We start from the raw sequence: 19,286 nt of genomic DNA, 5'->3' as shown, positions 1-19,286 counted from the left end.
GACATAGATAAGTTTCAGGTCAAAGTGCTAGTATAACATTTCCTTGACATTTCAGGAGTTTTTCTGGAGAATTTTAGCATGAGGGCATGTCAGGACATATGCAGATCTGTGGGAAAATGGACTTTGAAGAGTTCCTTCAGTTTTTATTCAAAATCAATTCTGTTCTGCTCGTAATATTTACATTTCTTGCAGAATTACACAAGAGCAGTGCCGTTCTATCGTCATTTAAAAGACCTAAACCTGAAAATGAAATGCACATAAACAATCATTTTATTTCAAGTTTACCATTTTGTAAAAAAATAATTCTGTCTGTGTTTCTCATTGTCTTCCTGTTTGATGAGAGGACTGTGATGTGCGTGCGCAGGGCATGAGGGAGGTTCATCCTATTTCTCTTACAAGCCCATCGGTGGTCAGCTGACAGGAAGTACTGAACACAGGGGCGTTTCTTCACATCACCGCGGTACCTGTCCAGTGAATTATGAGCAAAAAATACCATAAAAGAGGAAAAGGAAAGTTGCGTGAAGTACAGCAGTGTAACCGATACAGCAGTGGAATTAGGGATCATCGTGCTTTTTCCTACCAGCTGAATCGTGGCATCGGCACGGCCGTGCTTTGGGTCCCTGAGTACCTGGAAGTAGCAGCAGCGAGTCCACTGCCCTGCTTGGGAGAGCAGGCCCTTTTCCCACGCCCCCTCAGCCCACTTCCTGTGGCAAACTGCTGCGTAACCCCTGCTCCCCTGCACCCCCAACCCCCCATGGCTCCCCATCTCCCCCCGCTGAGAGCAAACATTTCCCATCAGCCCCTGCTCTACCGACAGGCTGCCCTAGCGCCAACTTTTTTTTTTACAGGGCATTGGATGGAAGAAGGTTGGGTCCACTTTTAATCCAGTGGAATACGTTTCCCTCTGACTAATATGCATGACTGGGGTTTATAAAGACACACTGTCAATTGCATTAGTACATTTAGTCTGTTTATATTTATTGTGCATTTATTTTTACCTGGCCTTGGAGTTTGAGGACTGGATCTCACCTGCCCATTAAGCTAAATAAGGCTATTTTGACCTCCTCCCCTCCCCCCCACCACCCCAATTTGGACATGAATGACAAAGGGATGGAGGACAAACTAGCACATTGGATAAAAACATGAAAAACGCTAGAGATAGGACAGGGGGGATGCTATAAGCAGCTGACTGAAAGTTAGAAGCACAAGGCCATTTATATCCATAAGTAAAACCACTATCATGCAAGGGACTGTCTGGAAATTACTCTTCTGACTCTTAGTGTAAAAAAAAATGAATAAATCAATAAATAGGCTGTGGATAAGTCAAGAACAGAGGCACAAGGGGCAAACAGAGATGGGTTATGAAAAGAAACCTCGCAGGTTGGCATCATTTCCTTCGACCAGCGGACGAAACGGTAGTTCTTTTTTTTTTCTTTCTTTTTCTTTTTTCTTCTTCGTTTAATAAGCTGCCCCCAAAGAGTGCCTCCCCGTTCCCATGGCAACATCGCTGCTGTATTCCACACAACCCCCCCCCCCCCACGGTCAAAATGAAGTCCCACTAATTGATCTTAATGAGGCATTTTAACATATATAGAATGATTTACCCTCTACTCCACATCAGCAAAACCTACTGCCAAACATGCCAAGAAGAACTCATTTATCATATTCACAACCTAGACTTTTAATCCTAAAATTAAATTAAAGCTTTAATGTAGCTTAACGGCAAGTCAATTGTTTAGGAAATGTGAAGTTCTTTGGTTTTTAATAACTGTGCTTGAAATGGACATTGATACGTGTTATTCAGAACTGGTGGCCCCACCCACTGACACCTGGGGCCCCGCCCACCGGTGCCAGGCTGGCCGTGTGCAGGAGGCGTGGCTCTAGCTCGGTTGTGGGCGGGGCAATGAGCCAGGCTGGGCCAGAGAGGGATGCCTCTTTAAACTCTTGAAAAACTCAGTCCTGAGCTCGCCCGCGTTCGCTGGTTTTCATTCCAACCTCAATTAAAACCGAGCTGAACTGTAACGAGCTGCTAATTGATCTTAATTAGACGCTATTAAAGTCAATCGAGGGATAATTTGCCCTTTTAATGCCACATTATGTCGAAAACAGTTATACATGCAATTAATAACCCTGGTCTTTTAATCACTCAAACTATTAATGCCTCCTCCTGTATTGTCTGGCAAATAATTGCTTTAGAAAGAGGTTACAAGCTTTAATTGATTAAATTATAGGCTGATTTGGGGGGGGAGGGGGAATCAGTGGGGTTCTAATTGAGGACATCTGGTCACTGAAGACACTCCTTTTGAAGAGTTCCAAGCAAAAAGCAAAGTTTAAGGAAAACATTTTTTTGAGGAACTTAAAACACATTTTTCACAACTTTATTTGATCGAAGGGCGAAGGCGAAAAACAAAAGCCAGCCAACACAGAGGTGCCCCAAGGTCAAGTCTGAGGACCCCTGATATCGAGCCTCAACAGAGAAGGAAGAGACGGCGTCATCGGGTAATCGTTTTTAAGTCATTGTTTTTAAACTGTCGTACGCGTGACAACCAGACATTCTGTTCAGTGTGTACTAAACACCTCCCCAAGCTTGACACAGGAGAATCAAACGTACTAAAAACATGTTGGTGTTTGAATATGTGATCTGAAATGTTTTTAAATGTGAACAGGACCGAACGGATTGTAGAACGAAACCAACAACAGCCTTTATGTTGTGGCCAGGTACGGACCTTGTCAGACAAACCAACTTTTCGAAGGAGCTCTGTAAAAAATGTAGTAAAGCGTTGTGAGTGAGCTTCCTGTTCGACAGATGGACGTTCAAAACGTGACCGTATGTTGCGTCTCTTGACTGAGCCTGAAGTCATACAAACGGTGCGTGTGTGTGTGTGTGTGTGTGTGTGTGTGTGTGTGTCAATCTGGAGAGTCACAGAGTCTGCTGGTTTTTTTATTTTTACTTAAGATCAGCGGCCAGTTGTGACCCCAGAAACCAGGTGACCTGAGTTAGCTGCGTAATCAACTGCTTTAATTGATCGGTTTCTGTACTGCTCAAGTTCAGAGCAACAACAGAAAGCCAGCAGATCCAGCGGCTCTCCAGGATCGGGAGTGAGGACCGCCGGCTCAAAGACCTGCTTTTTATAGCATTTAGGCTTGGGCGTCCATGTTCACTTTCCTTCCTGACTCTCCTAGGATTAGATCAACTGGTTGGCTATAAATGTCTCGATTAGAAACTCAGTATGCACAATCACTTAACTGTACAGTTGGAGTGCCCGTGGGGGACCCCTTGAGGAATAACCACTGAAATACAAGTTTAAATCCCTGCAGGTCACATGGTGGAGACAAACTTGTGGCCCTACATGTACATCCACTTGTGGCTCTACGTATACCTCCGTAGGAAACAAAATTGGCCTGGAACTTAATTCTGGCACTTTGTTCAGATTACCTGAGGGTTAATTACTGTATGAAGCCGTTCTGTTGATGGACCAGGTGTGCTCCGGGCATTTCTTGATTCTGATGTGCACTGTCAGCTTCATCTGGAACAGTAGTTTGGACCGCGTCTGAAGCGTACACGATTCAACATGAGACAGGCTGAGCACTCCCTCTAGTGGCAGAAAGTATAAAATACAATGGGCGCGATTTGCAGGCGGGCTTGTGAAATGAGTCGTTGGATATACTCGGACTCCACCTAGTGGAAAAATTGTGGAAGAACAACACATTTTAACGGTCTACACAAGCTCTTTTTTTAAAAAAAATTGGGACAGTCAGGGGCCGCAAATGAATGAACAAATGCAAGAAAATCTAAAATGGAAACCACATAATTTACTCAATACTTTTATTCAGGGCTGTGAGCTAGAGGCCTTATTTAGATGTATTTGTAAATCCTACCTTGTCCTGTTCAAAATGCAAACTGCGACACATTTCCATTATAAATTATTTTATGCCATAGATTATTGTGCTTTGTGGGTTATATTTCATATAATTTGAGAATTCATAATGTTGTGGGCTGTTTTAAATCTATTCCGTTGTAGTGATTTGCCTGACACGGTTCTCAACTCTTGGTAATTTCCGATGACATACATTTTTTTCTTTTTTTTTACATTGAATGCCTTTAAATTTCCCAGGGGGATTATTTGACAATGTTAATCAAATTTCAATTATTTATTTCGATTATTTATTTATTTATTTGTGGATTTTTCATATTACATTTTCCTATCCAGACAAATTAACTAAATTTGGTTTCTATGACGATATAACTCCCTGAACGTGAATTTGAAGACATGTAACATTCTCTAATCACCCCCCCCCCCCCCCCACAAGTGAACAAGGATAGAAAAACAACAAGGTTTATAATGTCTGCATTTATTCACTGAGAGACAGTAATCTTATGATAAATGTAAAAATGAACAACACAATGAATATGAACACTGAGATTCATCATCCTAATTATTGATATAACTAAAAACAATCATATTTGTTCCTTGATTCGATAAATATCTCCCAAGAAGAGTGCTGTCCTCAAGTCTTACAGCTTTGTATTCTGTTTAACCTATGTTGTCCTTTTATCGTATTAATTCTTAGCCTGGAAAAAAAAAAAAAACCTAGACCATAGCTGAGTATCTCCCACAAAAGGTTTACTCCCCACTAAATACGTCTACAATAGCATTAATATACAAGTTTCACGTGTGCAAATTTCAATGTTGTATTTTTGCTTGTTTGGAGAAAAATATAACCCTTACTGAAGTGACAAGTTGAAAAACATACTAAGGCAACACCGCAATTATGCATGCTATTATACACAATATATTCCTATATGAAGATAGTCCTTTATATATAAAATGGGTGAAATATATTGCAGTTTTGTATATGTACAGTACTTGTTCAAGACAGATAAGTCAGCCTATTAATACATAAGTGCACAGAACTTGACACATTGTTACAAAATGATTGAAATATAAGCTAATGCAAAGACATCTTATTTACAAACAGGACACAGTTCTCTCCGTACTTTACACCTAGAAGTGCTGTCTATTCTAATACTGGATAATGTCGAACCCACAGCAGGCTGTCACTGACTATTCACGATCAGCGGGAGAAGTTGTTTGTGCGGTATTGATTGGGAATACTTTCTGTACAACAAAGTACATTCCATGTCTTACTGCTAGTGAATGTTCATGGTTTTGGAGGCAGAGGTGTAGTCACGGGGGAGGATGGGAGGGGAACAGAGAGTAGCGTGTCTTGTCTGTGAATAGAGAGTCTTTGGTGTGCATGGTGCTTCACAGCGGCTGTGAAGGAGGTCTTGATTGGACGGGAGGTAGCCTCCTGACGTCGCCTTGGCGATGACCTTTTGTAAGAGCACGGGTGAAGAGCTGCCGCTCGGACTTCAGGTCCTGGGCCTGACGGGGGGGCGGGGGGGGGGGGCGCACTGCATGATGGGAAGTGTCCAGGGAGGGCGGGGCTCAGTTGAAGAGACAGGGAGGGTTCGCCCCGCAAGGCTGTGCGTCTCTGCAGACTTGGTAAGCGCATTCCCCATCGTCCTTTCAGTTCCGGGGTTGTAGTCCTTTCAGTTCCGGGGTCATAGTCCTTTCAGTTCTGGGATTGTAGTCCTTCCAGTTCTGGGATTGTAGTCCTTTCAGTTCCGGGGACGTAGTTCTTTCAGTTCCCATGGTTAAATGCGGCCGTGTGCTGTTCTGTGAGTGGATTCGTTCTGGTGGCGGACGCATGTAGATGGTCACGGCTTGGCTTCGTGCACAAACCCCCGCCCCCCCGCCGCCTCCCCCCCCCCCACCCCATCGACAACACGGCTTTAATCAACGCCACACCGCACACTGCAGAGTGTTGGGCCAACACCCTTTGATACATGCTGATTCACTACAATGCACACCCAGCAGCAACCGCACACTTACACACACTCAGAGCGTACACAGTACTGATTAAACCAACCGAAAACCAACCCCCCCCCCCCCCACAAAAGAAAAAGAAGTCGAGAGTTTGAGAAATTATTCTACAGAGAAAATTCTGTTGCCCTTTGGAAATGTTTCTCGAGCGTCTTATTAGATTCCTTACCGTATTGCCTACAACTTCAAACTTTAATATCCTAAAGTACATCAATGGGAAATCAAGATTTACTCAAAGGATTGAACATGCAAATAGCCTCCAAAATGAAATTCTCGCTTTCGACCTACCCGAAGACAACAATAATGCCCCAATATTCACTATTTTGAAATCTTGTGTCGCTACCTTACTAATATCAACGGCGTCGTCGATAGATTAACGTTATTATTAATGTAATTTTTAAACACTTACACTACAATAAACAAGTGCATTAAGGGACTCAAGTGTACCCCAATTAATTTCGGAAGAGCTATAACCGTCATCGCAGCCTCAACCAGCAACAAAAAAGTCAGTTAAGCCTGTTTCGTACTGCACATCTATCGTGACTAACATTCTTCACGGAAAGCGACATCACTCAGTTATCGTGACATTCGAAGCCGCATTCTGAACAGTCGGAGTGCAAAGTGCTCGCTCGCCGGCGGGAAGTCTAGGCGCCAAGGACGTTGGGTCTCGACCCCCGCCCGGTGCTGATGACATCACGCGGGTTGACCCCGCCCCTCTGCGCCCCCCCCGCCGCAGGTGCCGAGACTCCGCCCCTGCCGCGTGGCGCCCCCCCGCTGGACGCTTAGCGCATCTTGTAGTCGTGGGAAATGGCGGCTTCGCACAGCTGCCCTTTGAAATCCAGCTCGAAGGTGAAGTCCAGGTCACGCTGGCGGGGTGGGGGGGAGAAAAACGCATCATTTCAAAAGGGCAGGGATACATTTTTTATCACTTTTATCCTTCCATACATTATCTATACCCGCTTATTCTGGGTGCTGGAGCCTATCCCAGCATGCTTTGGGGAGAGTGAGGAACACACTCTGGACAGGTCACATTTTATCAAGTAAAACAAGTCTAAATAATAGTTTCTATTTCTGTCAGGACCGATGAAGCTTGCAGGACAGTGCTTTTCCCCTTTATATAATTTAATTATTTTAAGGCATTTTCCTTTTAAATATTGTATTTTTTTCCCGTATATAATACTATTTCCCTTTTAATAACAATTCATCAGCTAGCACAGGATCTCGGAGAAATGGTTCACTTTATGTGTTTTGTTTTGATATTCACTTTTAGTGTGTGGTTTTGGTTTACCCAGACTGTCTTTGTGTCTGATTAAAGGATATTTTTCACGTTTAGACGAGGGAGAGGTTTTGCGGTCTAAAGCAATAAAACGCTCTTCATTTAGCTCCAAAGCGGCTTGTGCGACTGAGGCAGCGGCTCCGCCTGTCGCTGAATAAACATGACAAATAATACCGTAGAGAAAGTCCGAACGACAGCTCTAAGTGGCGTTGACAGACTGCTGGCTGTGTGCGAAATGGAAAATGGTGGAAAAGCATTACTGAGGCAGCTGCACATTTTGCAATAGCATGAGAGTACAAGAAACGTTCGTAGAATCAGGGCGTTTTCAGCACCGTGAGGGCCAAGCTCGGATACGGCGTTTTTTTGATTCATAAGACCCAGAATGCATTTCTAAAAAAATGGAGAACGCCTCATATCGCACGGCGCACTACAGCTGGCCGTGTTTTTTGGAGAAGCGGTTCAGGCCAAAACCCTGACTCAGCCCGGGGCGAAAAACATCGGAGCCCCGCCTGGGACTGGAACCCATGACCTTCCGGTTCAGAGCCCGGGAAACGAACCCCCCCCCCCCCCGGCGCGGGACGGGAACCCACCACGTTCTTCTCGTTGGGCTTCATGAAGATGCTGCCGACGATTTCTTCACCCCTGCGGACGGTGAGGTACTCCTCCAGGTAGAAGACGGTCTGCTTCCAGTGCGTGTAGGGGGCGTCCGGAGCTTTGGAGAGAGAGAGACACCACAGAGTCCAGACACCGCCAGATACTCTCCCAGCTCCCAGCTCCCCTCTGTCATCACTTCCTCCTTGGCTGAAGGAGGTTCGCGATTGGTCAAAGAGCGTTGCCGCGGTGTTGCACGCAGCCACGCCCCTGAACACATTTCCAGGAGATGAATCCGAACTGGAATCTTTTAAACGTCTATGGTAGGGGGGTACGGATCTTGGGATCAGAGGTGGGTAACCCGGCTTCAAAGAGTAAAAAGACTGACCATGTATTTGCTCCACCACCATGCACTAAACCAGCTGATTCTAATTAGCATAACTCTTCAGCATGATAGGAGAACTAATTATTGTAATCAGCTGGTTTAGTGCATGTTGGTGGCGCAAATACATGGTCAGTCTTTTCACTCTTTGAAGCCGGGTTACCCACCTCTGCTTGGGATGTTCAGAACGCAGAGCTGAGTATCTGCTGATTTGAAGAATCTATACAGGCACGCACAACGCGTTCAACGGCAGCAAGACTTTAACTCCAGATGCAAATTCCGTCGCTCTGTTTACTCTTTTCGTTTGACAGGAACCGTTTGCGATTCGCGACGCGGGAAGTCTGAAACGTATCCGCCACGGCACTGGACGCACCGCGCTAGATTTAGCTCGGAACTTTAGCGCTAACGACACTCTCGACTTAGCGCCAGAGCTGGTCTCTTTTACGACCGTCTTCCCCCCCCGGTTCCTGAGCGCCAACCCTCGGTCCGCTCGAGCGCTTTAAAATCGGCCGCGAAAAAGTCCATAAAAATATACGAGCGTCGGTCCGCCGAAGGTTTACAGCTCGGACGAGGCCTTCGCCAATCAAATACGAAAGGGAACGATTTTCGATTTTTTTAATTAACGCCCGTGGAACGCGTCTGGCGTGAGGATTCATTCGTTCGGCTTGACCGACTTGCTTTAAAAAAAATAAATAAATACGAAATATGATTAATGTCCTAAATATAAAATTATGAAATCTTATCTCGCTCATTTATCTGTATGTGTTCTGCTGTCTATATATCTGGGCTGTCAGAAATGTCGCTTTCAAATTATGGTTCCCGGGAGTGATTTATGCTGATGGCCTTATTGAAACTCCGCACTTCTCCGGTCGTATGGATTTCTCCGCTTGGTTTCTCAGACCGACACTCCGTCTTCGTTACTCTAGACGGGTTTTTATTATCGGGGACACCCCCCCCCCCGCGCGATTTACGTCTGTTTTAAAAGAACGTCGATTACAAAGGCTTTGCGGAACGTCAGTCGATCGAGGGGGCTACGGCTGGTTCGGCCAATAGGAGTGCTAGCTGAGCCGCAAGCCTCTGTTTAGCGGTTCCAACCCGTCATTAACCGACTGTACTTATCCGCTGTACCATAACACCGACGGTAGGTGGGTAGGGTGGATTTTTGGTCGGGCCGGGGTTACTCCGGTTACCGCTACGGTAGTTGCTCCCGGCAACAAGCCTTGGGTGCTCACGAGCTGTAGTGACTGAGAGACGTAGCTCCCTCCTGACCGGCGCTAGCTCTCCTGCAGTGCTGTGTAGTCTGTAGAGTGTGAAGCGGTCAGAGGAATTCTGGGTGTGCATGCGACACAGCGGGGACTCGGAAGTACAGAAAAGCGATTGGGATTGAAACTCTTTCCCTTTCTGTTCATGCCACTGAGATTTCAGACTCGACGGATACGTTCAGGTAAACCACGCCACGGCGGAATAACCAACGTCGTGTTTGCAGGAGTTCCGAGGACTACGGTGTGGTCGAGGTAGAGGGAGGCTGTCGGCTTCCTGTGTATGTCCTCATAAGACCGCTAGATCCATTCAGGCTGCTGAACGGTGCCAAAGATTGTGGAGGACCGAACAAGATGCACGCTACGAAGGAAGCCGGCTCACTCGAAAGCAAGCTGGCCCGCTATACCCTAAAATGTACGGCGTCAATTCAACTCTGACAGAGTTTATATGAGTCCAATAGGGACCGCGTGCACACTGTAAGAGTTCATTCAACACCGAACATCTTACTGTGTAGCTACCCAGTCTGTTTGTGGACAGAACGTGATGGCGTGAACAAGCTGACTAAGTTATTCAATCTGGAGAGATAACTTTCTCCTCCGCGGTGGTTTTTTAGCGTATAAAAGCGTTTTTAAAAGCGGTTCGCTAGGTCGTCCGTCGCTAACGGGCTTTTCTCGGCGGGAGCGGCGCCGCGGCGGTCAGTCTGTGGGGGGAGTGCAGCTCCGTGCCCCTGCACCGCCCCGTAAATATCACGCGCTCCACCGCCAGCTCGAATTAGCTTCGTCGCCAAATACGGCCCTGTTCCTCGCCATTGCAAGCATGCTAGCGTGCTCGCGTCGCCAAATACGGCCCTGTTCCTCGCCATTGCAAGCATGCTAGCGTGCTCGCGTCGCCAAATACGGCCCTGTTCCTCGCCATTGCAAGCATGCTGGCGCGCTCGCGTCGCCAAATATGGCCCCGTTCCTCGCCATTGCAAGCATGCTAGCGCGCTCGCGTCGCCAAATATGGCCCCCGTCGGCCCCGCCCGCGGTCTGCAGATCGCCGCCGTGGCGATCCGACAGGGGGGCGGGGCCGCTCGCGGACTATTCCGCGCTCTTGAGACAGCTGCCCCTCGTCCCCCGGGCCAGCTGGCGTCCCGGCGTGCCCCTCAGGGTTCACGGCGGGGACGCGGTGACGGACAGCCGGACCGGCGCGCGGCTCGCCGTCAGTCAGCGATGGCCCCTCTGATGGCCCGCTTGCTGTACAGCCCCCCTACGGCGTCTTACTCCTCAACGTAGCGCGCGGTGCGGTGCATTATTACATTCTATGGCTTTCGATCGACGAGGTGTTTTTGCTTTGGGGGGACATCTGGTGCGAGTGCAAAAACGGCCGCAGTTCGGAATATTTCCTGTCATCTCCGAAATGGCCACTAGGGGCCACTGTTGGACCAGTTTAACAGAAGTCCGTAAAAGCGTAAGAGTGCCCTAGTGCCTGTAGCACGCGTATCTGCGGTCTGCCAGCTGGAAAAAAACGGGCTGCATCTTTCCAAAGTGATGACATAAGTAGGTTTCTCTCTTCTGAGAACAGCTGACCCCTTAGAAGGCATGCCAGAATCCCCCCCCCCACCGCCGACGGCCCACAATGCAGTGCTCGCGCTAATCCGCGTGTGAAATTGCGGAGCCGCGGAGACCGTCTATCCCGGCAGAGAACGCCAGCCCGGCCTCTTCCCCCCCCCCCCCGATCCGACCAAAAGCTCGGCGCCGTTTTTCGTTTACGGGGAAGTGCAGAAATCCGTGACCGAGACGGCAGCTCTCTCTGCAGTTTCCGTTTTTTCCCCCTTTTATAAGGTAACTGAAGAGCCAGCGGGATGCCGGGGTTCACATTCCACTGTGGAACATCTTTTTTTTTTTTTGGGATAAAACTTTGACCTGCCGTAAAACCTGTTCCTGTTCCCTCCCCGGATAACAGCCAGCCAATGGCAGGGCAGCAGTACAAACGAATAAAGACATATCACCCGGGGAAAAGTCTGAGGACGTCAGCTAGAATCACTTTTAACATGAGGAGTTTACAATGCTGCTTGCTTTTATATGCTGACTGGCAAATCAATTACACGGGTCTTGATTATTGTTGAGAGATAAATTATTGTGCTTGATTCAACTTTTTTAAACGCACTGTTAAACGGTCTAATGGAAAACAAAATCAAGCGGTTTTATTACATTACGTTTCGTAGTACTTGGACTAGGCTCAATGTTGATCCTTTTTTTTTTTACATCCTCCTGTTTAATGCTTCTGGAAAACAGACCTGAGCGCTTCCGACGGCTGTTGACTGGACGCTTTTTAACAGGAAGTCATTAGGAAGTTAATTAGCACCGTGTTCAGTGGCAAGAAATGCGTTGGAGCGCAGCGTCCCAGCAACGTCGCAATCCGTGTCGCGCGCGGGGCTGAAGGGCCGGATTCGATGCTTAACGCACGCCCGACAGCGCGTTCAGTGCCGGCGAGTCACCCTGCAGCACGTTCAGCGCTTAACACAGACACGCCAGTATGTTTGACACTGAACACTCACTCAATTTGCAGAGGTGGAAAATCCGGGTTCAGAGAGTAAAAGTCCTCCCCGGGATTTCGTTCCAACCGCCTGGATTTGCTAATCAGCACAATTCCTCAGCCAGGTGGTAGAGGAGCTAATCAGTGAAATCAGCCGGCTGGAGTTCACGGGTGGAAGAAACACACGGCAGGACTTTTACCGCCTGACCCCCTGGGCTAAAAAACAGCGTTTCCAGCGACGGCTTTCGCGGTTAAAACGGGGGTGTGTAGCACAGTGGGTAAGGAACTGGGCTTGTAACCGAAAGGTCGCAGGTTTGATTCCCGGGTAAAGGACACTGCCGTTGTACCCTTGAGCAAGGTACCTAACCTGCATTGCTTCAGTATATATCCAGCTGTATAAATGGATACAATGTAAAAATGCTATGTAAAAAGTTGTGTAAGTCGCTCTGGATAAGAGCGTCTGCTAAATGCCTGTAATGTAATGTAATGTAAACGGGGGGCGAGGGAGAGTTCCTTGCCTGTGGAGAAGCCGGTCTTCTTGTGACACTTGGTGAACTCGATGTTGAAGTAGGTGACCAGCGCGTGCACGTAGTCGTTGCGCTGGACCTGCAGGCAGAAGGCCGAGGTGAAGGACAGGTCCTCCGGCTTCACCGTGTAGATGTCCACTTCCTGCGTGTCACAGAAGGGGGCGAGAGCACCCGTCAGCGCCTCTCACGTCGCCCCCTGCAGGGCCGAAGCAGCAACGCAACCCCTGGACTGATACACACCCTCCGCCAGAGCAGGATGAAATAGTCATGCCAATTTCTTTAACCGTTTAGCTGCCAATATACTTCCTGCAGATTACTGGAAATTAGTTACAGACGTGCATTTTCGTCGATATTCGGAACAAACGTTTTCCGTTCATAACAATGTTTTAGTAAACCGTTTCCTTAAATTCTTAAGGATCTTCTGGGGAAAAAAAAAAAAAGATTTCAAATAACGATTTCGAATTTGAGCCAGGTCTTCAGCCGTGAAACCCAGCTGTTTATCTCGACAGAACGGAATAGATTTTCCCTTTTAGAAACGGCGGGGGTACAAAAGCCTGAATAACGGTGATGATAAAGGGACTTTGGGCTCAGGGACACGCACTGTAACTTAGTTACATTCGGTCTATCGTTCCATCATCCACCAACCCATTAGTAACCATGGCGATGATTAACCACGCATTTCTCACGCACGCATGCACCCGCGCAACCTGCGACGGTTACGATTGACACGCACGGCGCTTTATTTCAATGCTGCGTTTTACTTTTCTCAGGTTCTCCCCGCAATTTAATTTAATTGCATCCCCTTAGCTATTTTATTGCACCGATTAAAACCGGTGTTTTATCTTCCTTTTCAGTTTTTTAAGCGCTGCGTAAAAAAGGACGTTTGCTGTTACGCCGTTAGACGCGGCTTTGCGATTCAGTCCTGAGCTTCCAGAGCCCGAATGCACCGCGCAGACACTTAAACGGCACCTAACAACTTACACGCACACAGCGCCCAAACCGGCACTGCACAGCACACGCACACATGCAAACCTGCAGGCACGCACACACGCACATACTTTACACGTGCACACATGCGCACGCACACACATACACATACTGTACACACACACACACAGACACACGTACATGCACACGCACACATGCACGCATACACACACACATACATACTGTACACACACACACACACACAGACACACGTACATGCACACGCACACATGCACGAACACACACACATACTGTACACACACACACACACACACACAGACACACACACATACTGTACACACACACACACACACACACTGTACACACACAAACACACACACGTACATGCACACGCACACATGAACAACACACACACATACTGTACACACACACACACACACACAAACACACACACCGTCGCAGGATACCAGACCTTTATCAGGCAGGAGTTGGTCACCACCTGCTTGGAGTCCACGATGTCCACCAGAGGCTCTTTGATGGCCACGTTGCGGATGCAGGTCATGTCAAAGCCGTACACGTTCTCCCACCCTGGAGAGAGAGAGAGAGAGAGAGAGAGAGAGAGAGAGAGAGAGAGAGAGAGAGAGAGAGAGAGAGAGAGAGAGAGAGAGAGAGATACAAAAGCGACACACAAAAATGCATATCAAGGTCATTGGGAACAACTACAAAATGCAGGTTTTATCCCAGAACTAACAAGCCCACATATCAAGGTATTGACCGAAGACCATGATTAGCTAGTAAGGTTTGTCATGGTTCTGGGCTAACGCAAAAAACCTGCACCCACACCGGTGCCTTTTCGGATAAGACCGGATGCTAAGCGAACATTCATAGAAAATAAATGGAATATGCGACCTAGTTGTAACGGTTTGATTAGCTATGTGTGTGTGGGGGGGGGGGTGGTGTGTGTGTGTGTGTGTGTGTGTGTGTGGGGGGGGTGCGTGTGTGTGTGTGGGGAGGTGTGTGTGTGTCGGGTGGGGAGGGTCTGTGTGTGTGGGGGGAGGGGGGGTTGGTGTGTGTGTGGAGAGTGTGGGGGGGGGTGCGTGTGTGTGTGTGGTGGGGGGGGTGCGTGTGTGTGTGTGTGGGGAGGATGGTCTGTGTCGGGTGGGGAGGGTCTGTGTGTGTGGGGGGGAGGGGGGGGTGGTGTGTGTGTGTGTGTGAGAGTGTGGGGGGGTGCGTGTGTGTGTGTGGGGAGGGTGTGTGTGTGTTGGGTAGGGAGCCCGTCTGTGTGTGTGTCTGGTGGGGGGGCGGGGGGGTTGTCAGGGGAACAAGCGCTGTTGAATAGTTGTTCTGGTTTCTGATGGGAATCGGGTAATGAATGGCTTTAGCCTGCCTTTCCTTTCCTGTGAGAAACGATAAAAGTCCCGGACTCCCGAAGCAGCGTTGAGGCACCAGTGATGAGGCACCAGTGATGAGGCGCTTGTCCTTTCACCACCTCTATTTATCATTCGGCCGAGTCTCCATCAAACTGCCCTTACGAGACAAATCGCACACATCGCTGAGAATATAATGTGTGTGTGTGTGTGTGTGAGTGTGTGTGAGTGTATGTTTATTTTTACTGGAGAAATATAAGCAATGACTGCAGGTGGCGACCCATTTGATAGATATGCATGTGCATTGAGAGTTGTGTTCAGCTCTCCAAACAGTGCACGCATGCATACACACACACACACACATAAACGCACGTGTGCACACACACAAACACGCACACACACGGACACAAACGCACACACACACAAACACACATGTGCACACACACACAAACATGCACTCACACACACACGTGTACACACGTAAACGCACACATGCGCACACACACACACACACACACACATAAACGCACGTGTGCACACACGCAAACATGCACTCACACGGACACAAACACACACGTGTGCACACGCAAACATGCACTCACACATGTGTACGCATGTAAACGTACACGTGCACACACACACACAGGCGCGCGCACACACACACACACACACATACACACACGCAGCAGCCTTACAGTGGATTTTGAAGTCCTTGTACTGCCTGTCCTCGATGGCCACCACGTAGAGCGCAGCCCGGTCGGGAAACATGAGTCCTCCGGGTTTCTGTTGATGGATGGGGGAGGGGGCGCGGGGGGACAGGATGGGAGGGGGGGGGGGACAGGGGCGGGCAGTCAATTTGCCCGACAACAGAGATGTCACATTTCTCAGCTGCTCACGCTGGAAATCACACACAGCCCTGGAGAACCAGGCTTGGCACGCAGTCAAGGGCTCACAGCTGCCATGTGCTGGGAGGCCACATCAGCCAAACGAGGAGTTCTGCAGCTACTGCATCACTGCAGCCACTGCGCATCACTGCGCATCACTGCAGCCACTGCATTACTGCAGCCACTGCGCATCACTGCAGCCACTGCATCACTGCAGCCACTGCATTACTACAGCCACTGCGCATCACTGCAGCCACTGCATTACTGCAGCCACTGCGCATCACTGCAGCCACTGCATTACTGCAGCCACTGCGCATCACTGCAGCCACTGCGCATCACTGCAGCCACTGCATCACTGCAGCCACTGCGCATCACTGCAGAGCACAGCTGCGCATGCAGGAGAGCATCTCAGAGAGCCACTTCCCAAAAAATACCAAGTCTCACAGCCAATACACACACACATTAACAGCCCCCCCCCCCCCCCACACACACACACACATATCCACACACTCACACACAAACACAACCACCACCCAGAAATTTTGGACCTCACACTGCAGGCACAACAGACTGAATCTTACGCGCGCGCGCACACACACACACACACACGTGACTCCTACCAGCCACTTGTCCCTGGCGAAGATGACTGTGTTGAGCATGGACTCGTAGAAGAGACAGTAGCCCATCCACTCCGATATGATGATGTCCACCTGCTCCACCGGCAGCTCCACCTCCTCCACCTTCCCCTTAAAGATGGTGATCACTGCGAAAGGCGCGTTATAATAGGTGGGGAAGCAGCTTTGTATTTCAGGGGTTGCCCGTTTGATTCCTGAGGTCGGCCACTGCTGTTGTACCTTTGAGCAAAATTTACTTAGCCTGCATTGCTTCAGGAACTATCCCGCTGTATAGATGGATTGTATGTTAAATAAAAACTATCCATCCTCTACATATGCGTGTAAGACACACAGTAATATGTCCAGTGTTAATTCAACTCTAACAGTGCTGATGTAAGTCTTAACAGGTAACATTTGGTGCCGCTCTGGAACGTGGGACCGAATGTTATCTATTAAGAGTTGAATTAACACTGGACATTTTACTGCGCGTGTATTCCGTTATTCCTAGCACGTGCGAATACGTTACTCTGTGACACCGGCATTTGCCTTTCCGCACAGCAGCCTAAGCAGCGGTGTTAAAATCAGAAGCGTTTGTTTCCATGGAAACTGCATTTCTTTCAGATTCGTTTCAAATTGATCACACTAGGCTTTGTCCTTAATTTAACTGAACGTGTCATTTACGCAAGTGTCGTTTTTTATTTTCTCACTTTCAGTATCTGCAACTGTCATATTGCTGGATAAGAAATAAAAATGTCACGCCGGATTAAATTGGGTCCTCGGTCTTGGCTCACCCAAACTTGATAGCCCCAACCAGTTCGGTGGTAATTAAGCCTCGCTCTCCGGTAAATATTAGCTCACTCCCCTTGTGGGATGGACATTCTAAATTGGACATGTTAAAACATTTTGCTCATAGCCGTGCAAACACTCATAGAAAATAAATGGAATATGCGACCTAGTTGTAACGGTTTGATCAGCTATACCCAGGCAGCCGATGTGTTGGAAATGCAACGCATGCATCGCGGCAGAGGAAATCGGCTCGTGCCCTGGCGCTGCACGTCAATAAGGTTTATCCACTTGTGCATTTGATGTTTGAGGGTATAAGAGCTGTATATGTCTTTTTCTCGTAATAAATTTTCTGATATTAAATTAAGGTGTCATGATTTTACCGTATTCAAATATATTGGAATATTCTCGGATTCTTATCCATCGGTGACGACATCTGTCTGTTTTTATTTTTATTAATAAAATTAAAAAATAAATAAAAGAAACAGTTTAATATCGCATGAACATTATTTTGGGTATACTTTAACTTTGCTCTGTTCTCCTGAATCGCAGGGTAGAATCAATGCTCCGAATAGCTGTGCGCGCCGCATAATTGCGTGCTGATTGGCGGCTTGGTTTATCTTACTTCTACCACCAGCGCCCAGAATAAACCGTGAACAAAAGTTCTCCAAAATAACGGGCACGCGGTGAAGTGATTCCACATGGCGCCACCAGCTGTCTCTCCCTCCGACGCGTCTGCGCGCTAATCAGCTTTCCCCGTTTCCGTTCCAGCAGCATCCTCCTCAAAAACACTTTTTCCCCACTCTCCGTTAAGTCAGGAGATGCTGTACACTTGCTGTTTGCTGTATGCAGAAAAGTATTTTCAAGGAAACATAATGCCTCCCTTAACGCGAAAAGCGCGCACGCCTTTGATGATGTAACAATGGAACAGAACGCAGGAGCGCGAGGCGCACTTACGTTGTATTACTGGACAGTCTATATCAGGGGTGCCCGATCTTATCCGAAAAGGGCCGATGTGGGTGCAGGTTTTCGTATCACCCCAGCACTGGAACATCCGATCCAACTAAGTAACTAATGGTCTTCAGTCCAGACCTTGATAAGTAGATTTGGGCAAAAACTAAAATCGGCACTAACACCGACCCAGTTCAGATAAGGCTAGACAGGCAGCCCTAGTCTACAGTTTATGGCCCTTAAATGCTGCTATTTGTTGGGACTTTGATCATTATCTGCCGGCAGCTGGTGCTGGATGCTTCGTTAATGCACTTTGAATGGGCTTCCATCCATTTCAGTTAAGTGAGCTCCCTTATTGTCACAGGACAGGTGCTGTAAACTACGCATACCAAAATTCAGTGTTACATCGACTCTAACAGAATTGATGTATCTAGTAGGGACTAAAAGTACATCCGAGCTCTACAACTATATCAGAGTTGATTTTACGCTGACAATTTTGGCTATGTAGAAAGTTTGCTCTGGGAACAAAGTACAGTCGCTAAATGTAACTACAGTAAGTGTAACTATAATGACGTGTGTGTGCAGTGGTCCATTCCCGCCCACCCAAACCACAGTTAGCCAGTCCCAATGGCCTCTCAGTTGGCTAGGCAACAGTCTCCTAGGTAGCACAATGGCTTGCAGAGCAGAGGTACGGAGCAGTTCTTACCACTGTCCAGGGCGTTGGACTTGATGATCTTCTCTGAGTATTCTGATATACTGGAGCACTCGATCTGTCGGAAAAGAAGGAAAAGACAAAGCGCATTGCATTATGGGTACGGAAGTGAGAACAGTACTCTGTGACAAGACCAGAGAATTTCTGCTGCACAGGTTAGTTGGTGACCGGCAGATCTTGGTCAAATAATTGTTTGAAATCACTGAAATTATAATTTAAAGTAAAATTACTACAGATTATGGATTATTCTTTCAAATAAACATAAGTGACAGATAAGTCAAAGTGGATTCTGGAATGCAAAGATCTCCCAGGCCCGCTCAGTCTTTGTATTACGCTCCCAGTGTCTGGCCATTAATGATGCATTATTAAACATTTATTAAGTTCGTGAATAGCAGTACATTGCTTTGGTGTCTGTTATTCACAAGACCGAGCTCAGCTCTGAGACTGCTGTTCTCAAATGAACGCTGCTCACCTCTCCTTAAATTACCTGTAAATCCGTTAGTAATACCAGGAATGTCTTCTTCCTTATCAGTCCTTAAATTATACGACCAACACCTTGGAATATGGTTTCGTTATTTCAGGATTA

At 47.7% G+C, this 19,286-nt stretch overlaps 1 protein-coding gene and 1 long non-coding RNA gene across 3 annotated transcripts in view; one reads left to right on the top strand and one right to left on the bottom strand.

Annotated features, from left to right (window-relative positions):
* Positions 1–2,281: 2,281 nt before the first annotated feature.
* Positions 2,282–19,286, top strand: part of LOC135245544 (uncharacterized) — a 58,711-nt gene continuing 41,706 nt past the window's right edge. Inside the window, exon 1 of the long non-coding RNA XR_010327288.1 lies at positions 2,282–2,499. This is a non-coding gene — a long non-coding RNA (uncharacterized LOC135245544). The remainder of the gene's footprint in view (positions 2,500–19,286) is intronic.
* The window catches only part of LOC135245524 (protein arginine N-methyltransferase 8-B), a 28,940-nt gene continuing 13,987 nt past the window's right edge, over positions 4,334–19,286 (bottom strand). For both annotated transcript variants that reach the window (XM_064318619.1, XM_064318620.1), the window contains exons 4-10: positions 18,695–18,758; positions 16,261–16,403; positions 15,452–15,539; positions 13,862–13,977; positions 12,433–12,583; positions 7,755–7,876; positions 4,334–6,754 (exon numbers count right to left, since the gene is read on the bottom strand). In XM_064318619.1, coding sequence (XP_064174689.1) covers positions 6,671–6,754; positions 7,755–7,876; positions 12,433–12,583; positions 13,862–13,977; positions 15,452–15,539; positions 16,261–16,403; positions 18,695–18,758 — 768 coding nt within the window. In that variant the 3' untranslated portion in view covers positions 4,334–6,670. The remainder of the gene's footprint in view (positions 6,755–7,754; positions 7,877–12,432; positions 12,584–13,861; positions 13,978–15,451; positions 15,540–16,260; positions 16,404–18,694; positions 18,759–19,286) is intronic.

The sequence above is a fragment of the Anguilla rostrata genome, chromosome 19, assembly GCF_018555375.3.
Source record: "Anguilla rostrata isolate EN2019 chromosome 19, ASM1855537v3, whole genome shotgun sequence".
Taxonomy (NCBI): domain Eukaryota; kingdom Metazoa; phylum Chordata; class Actinopteri; order Anguilliformes; family Anguillidae; genus Anguilla; species Anguilla rostrata.
This window is presented reverse-complemented; position numbering and strand designations above follow the sequence as displayed.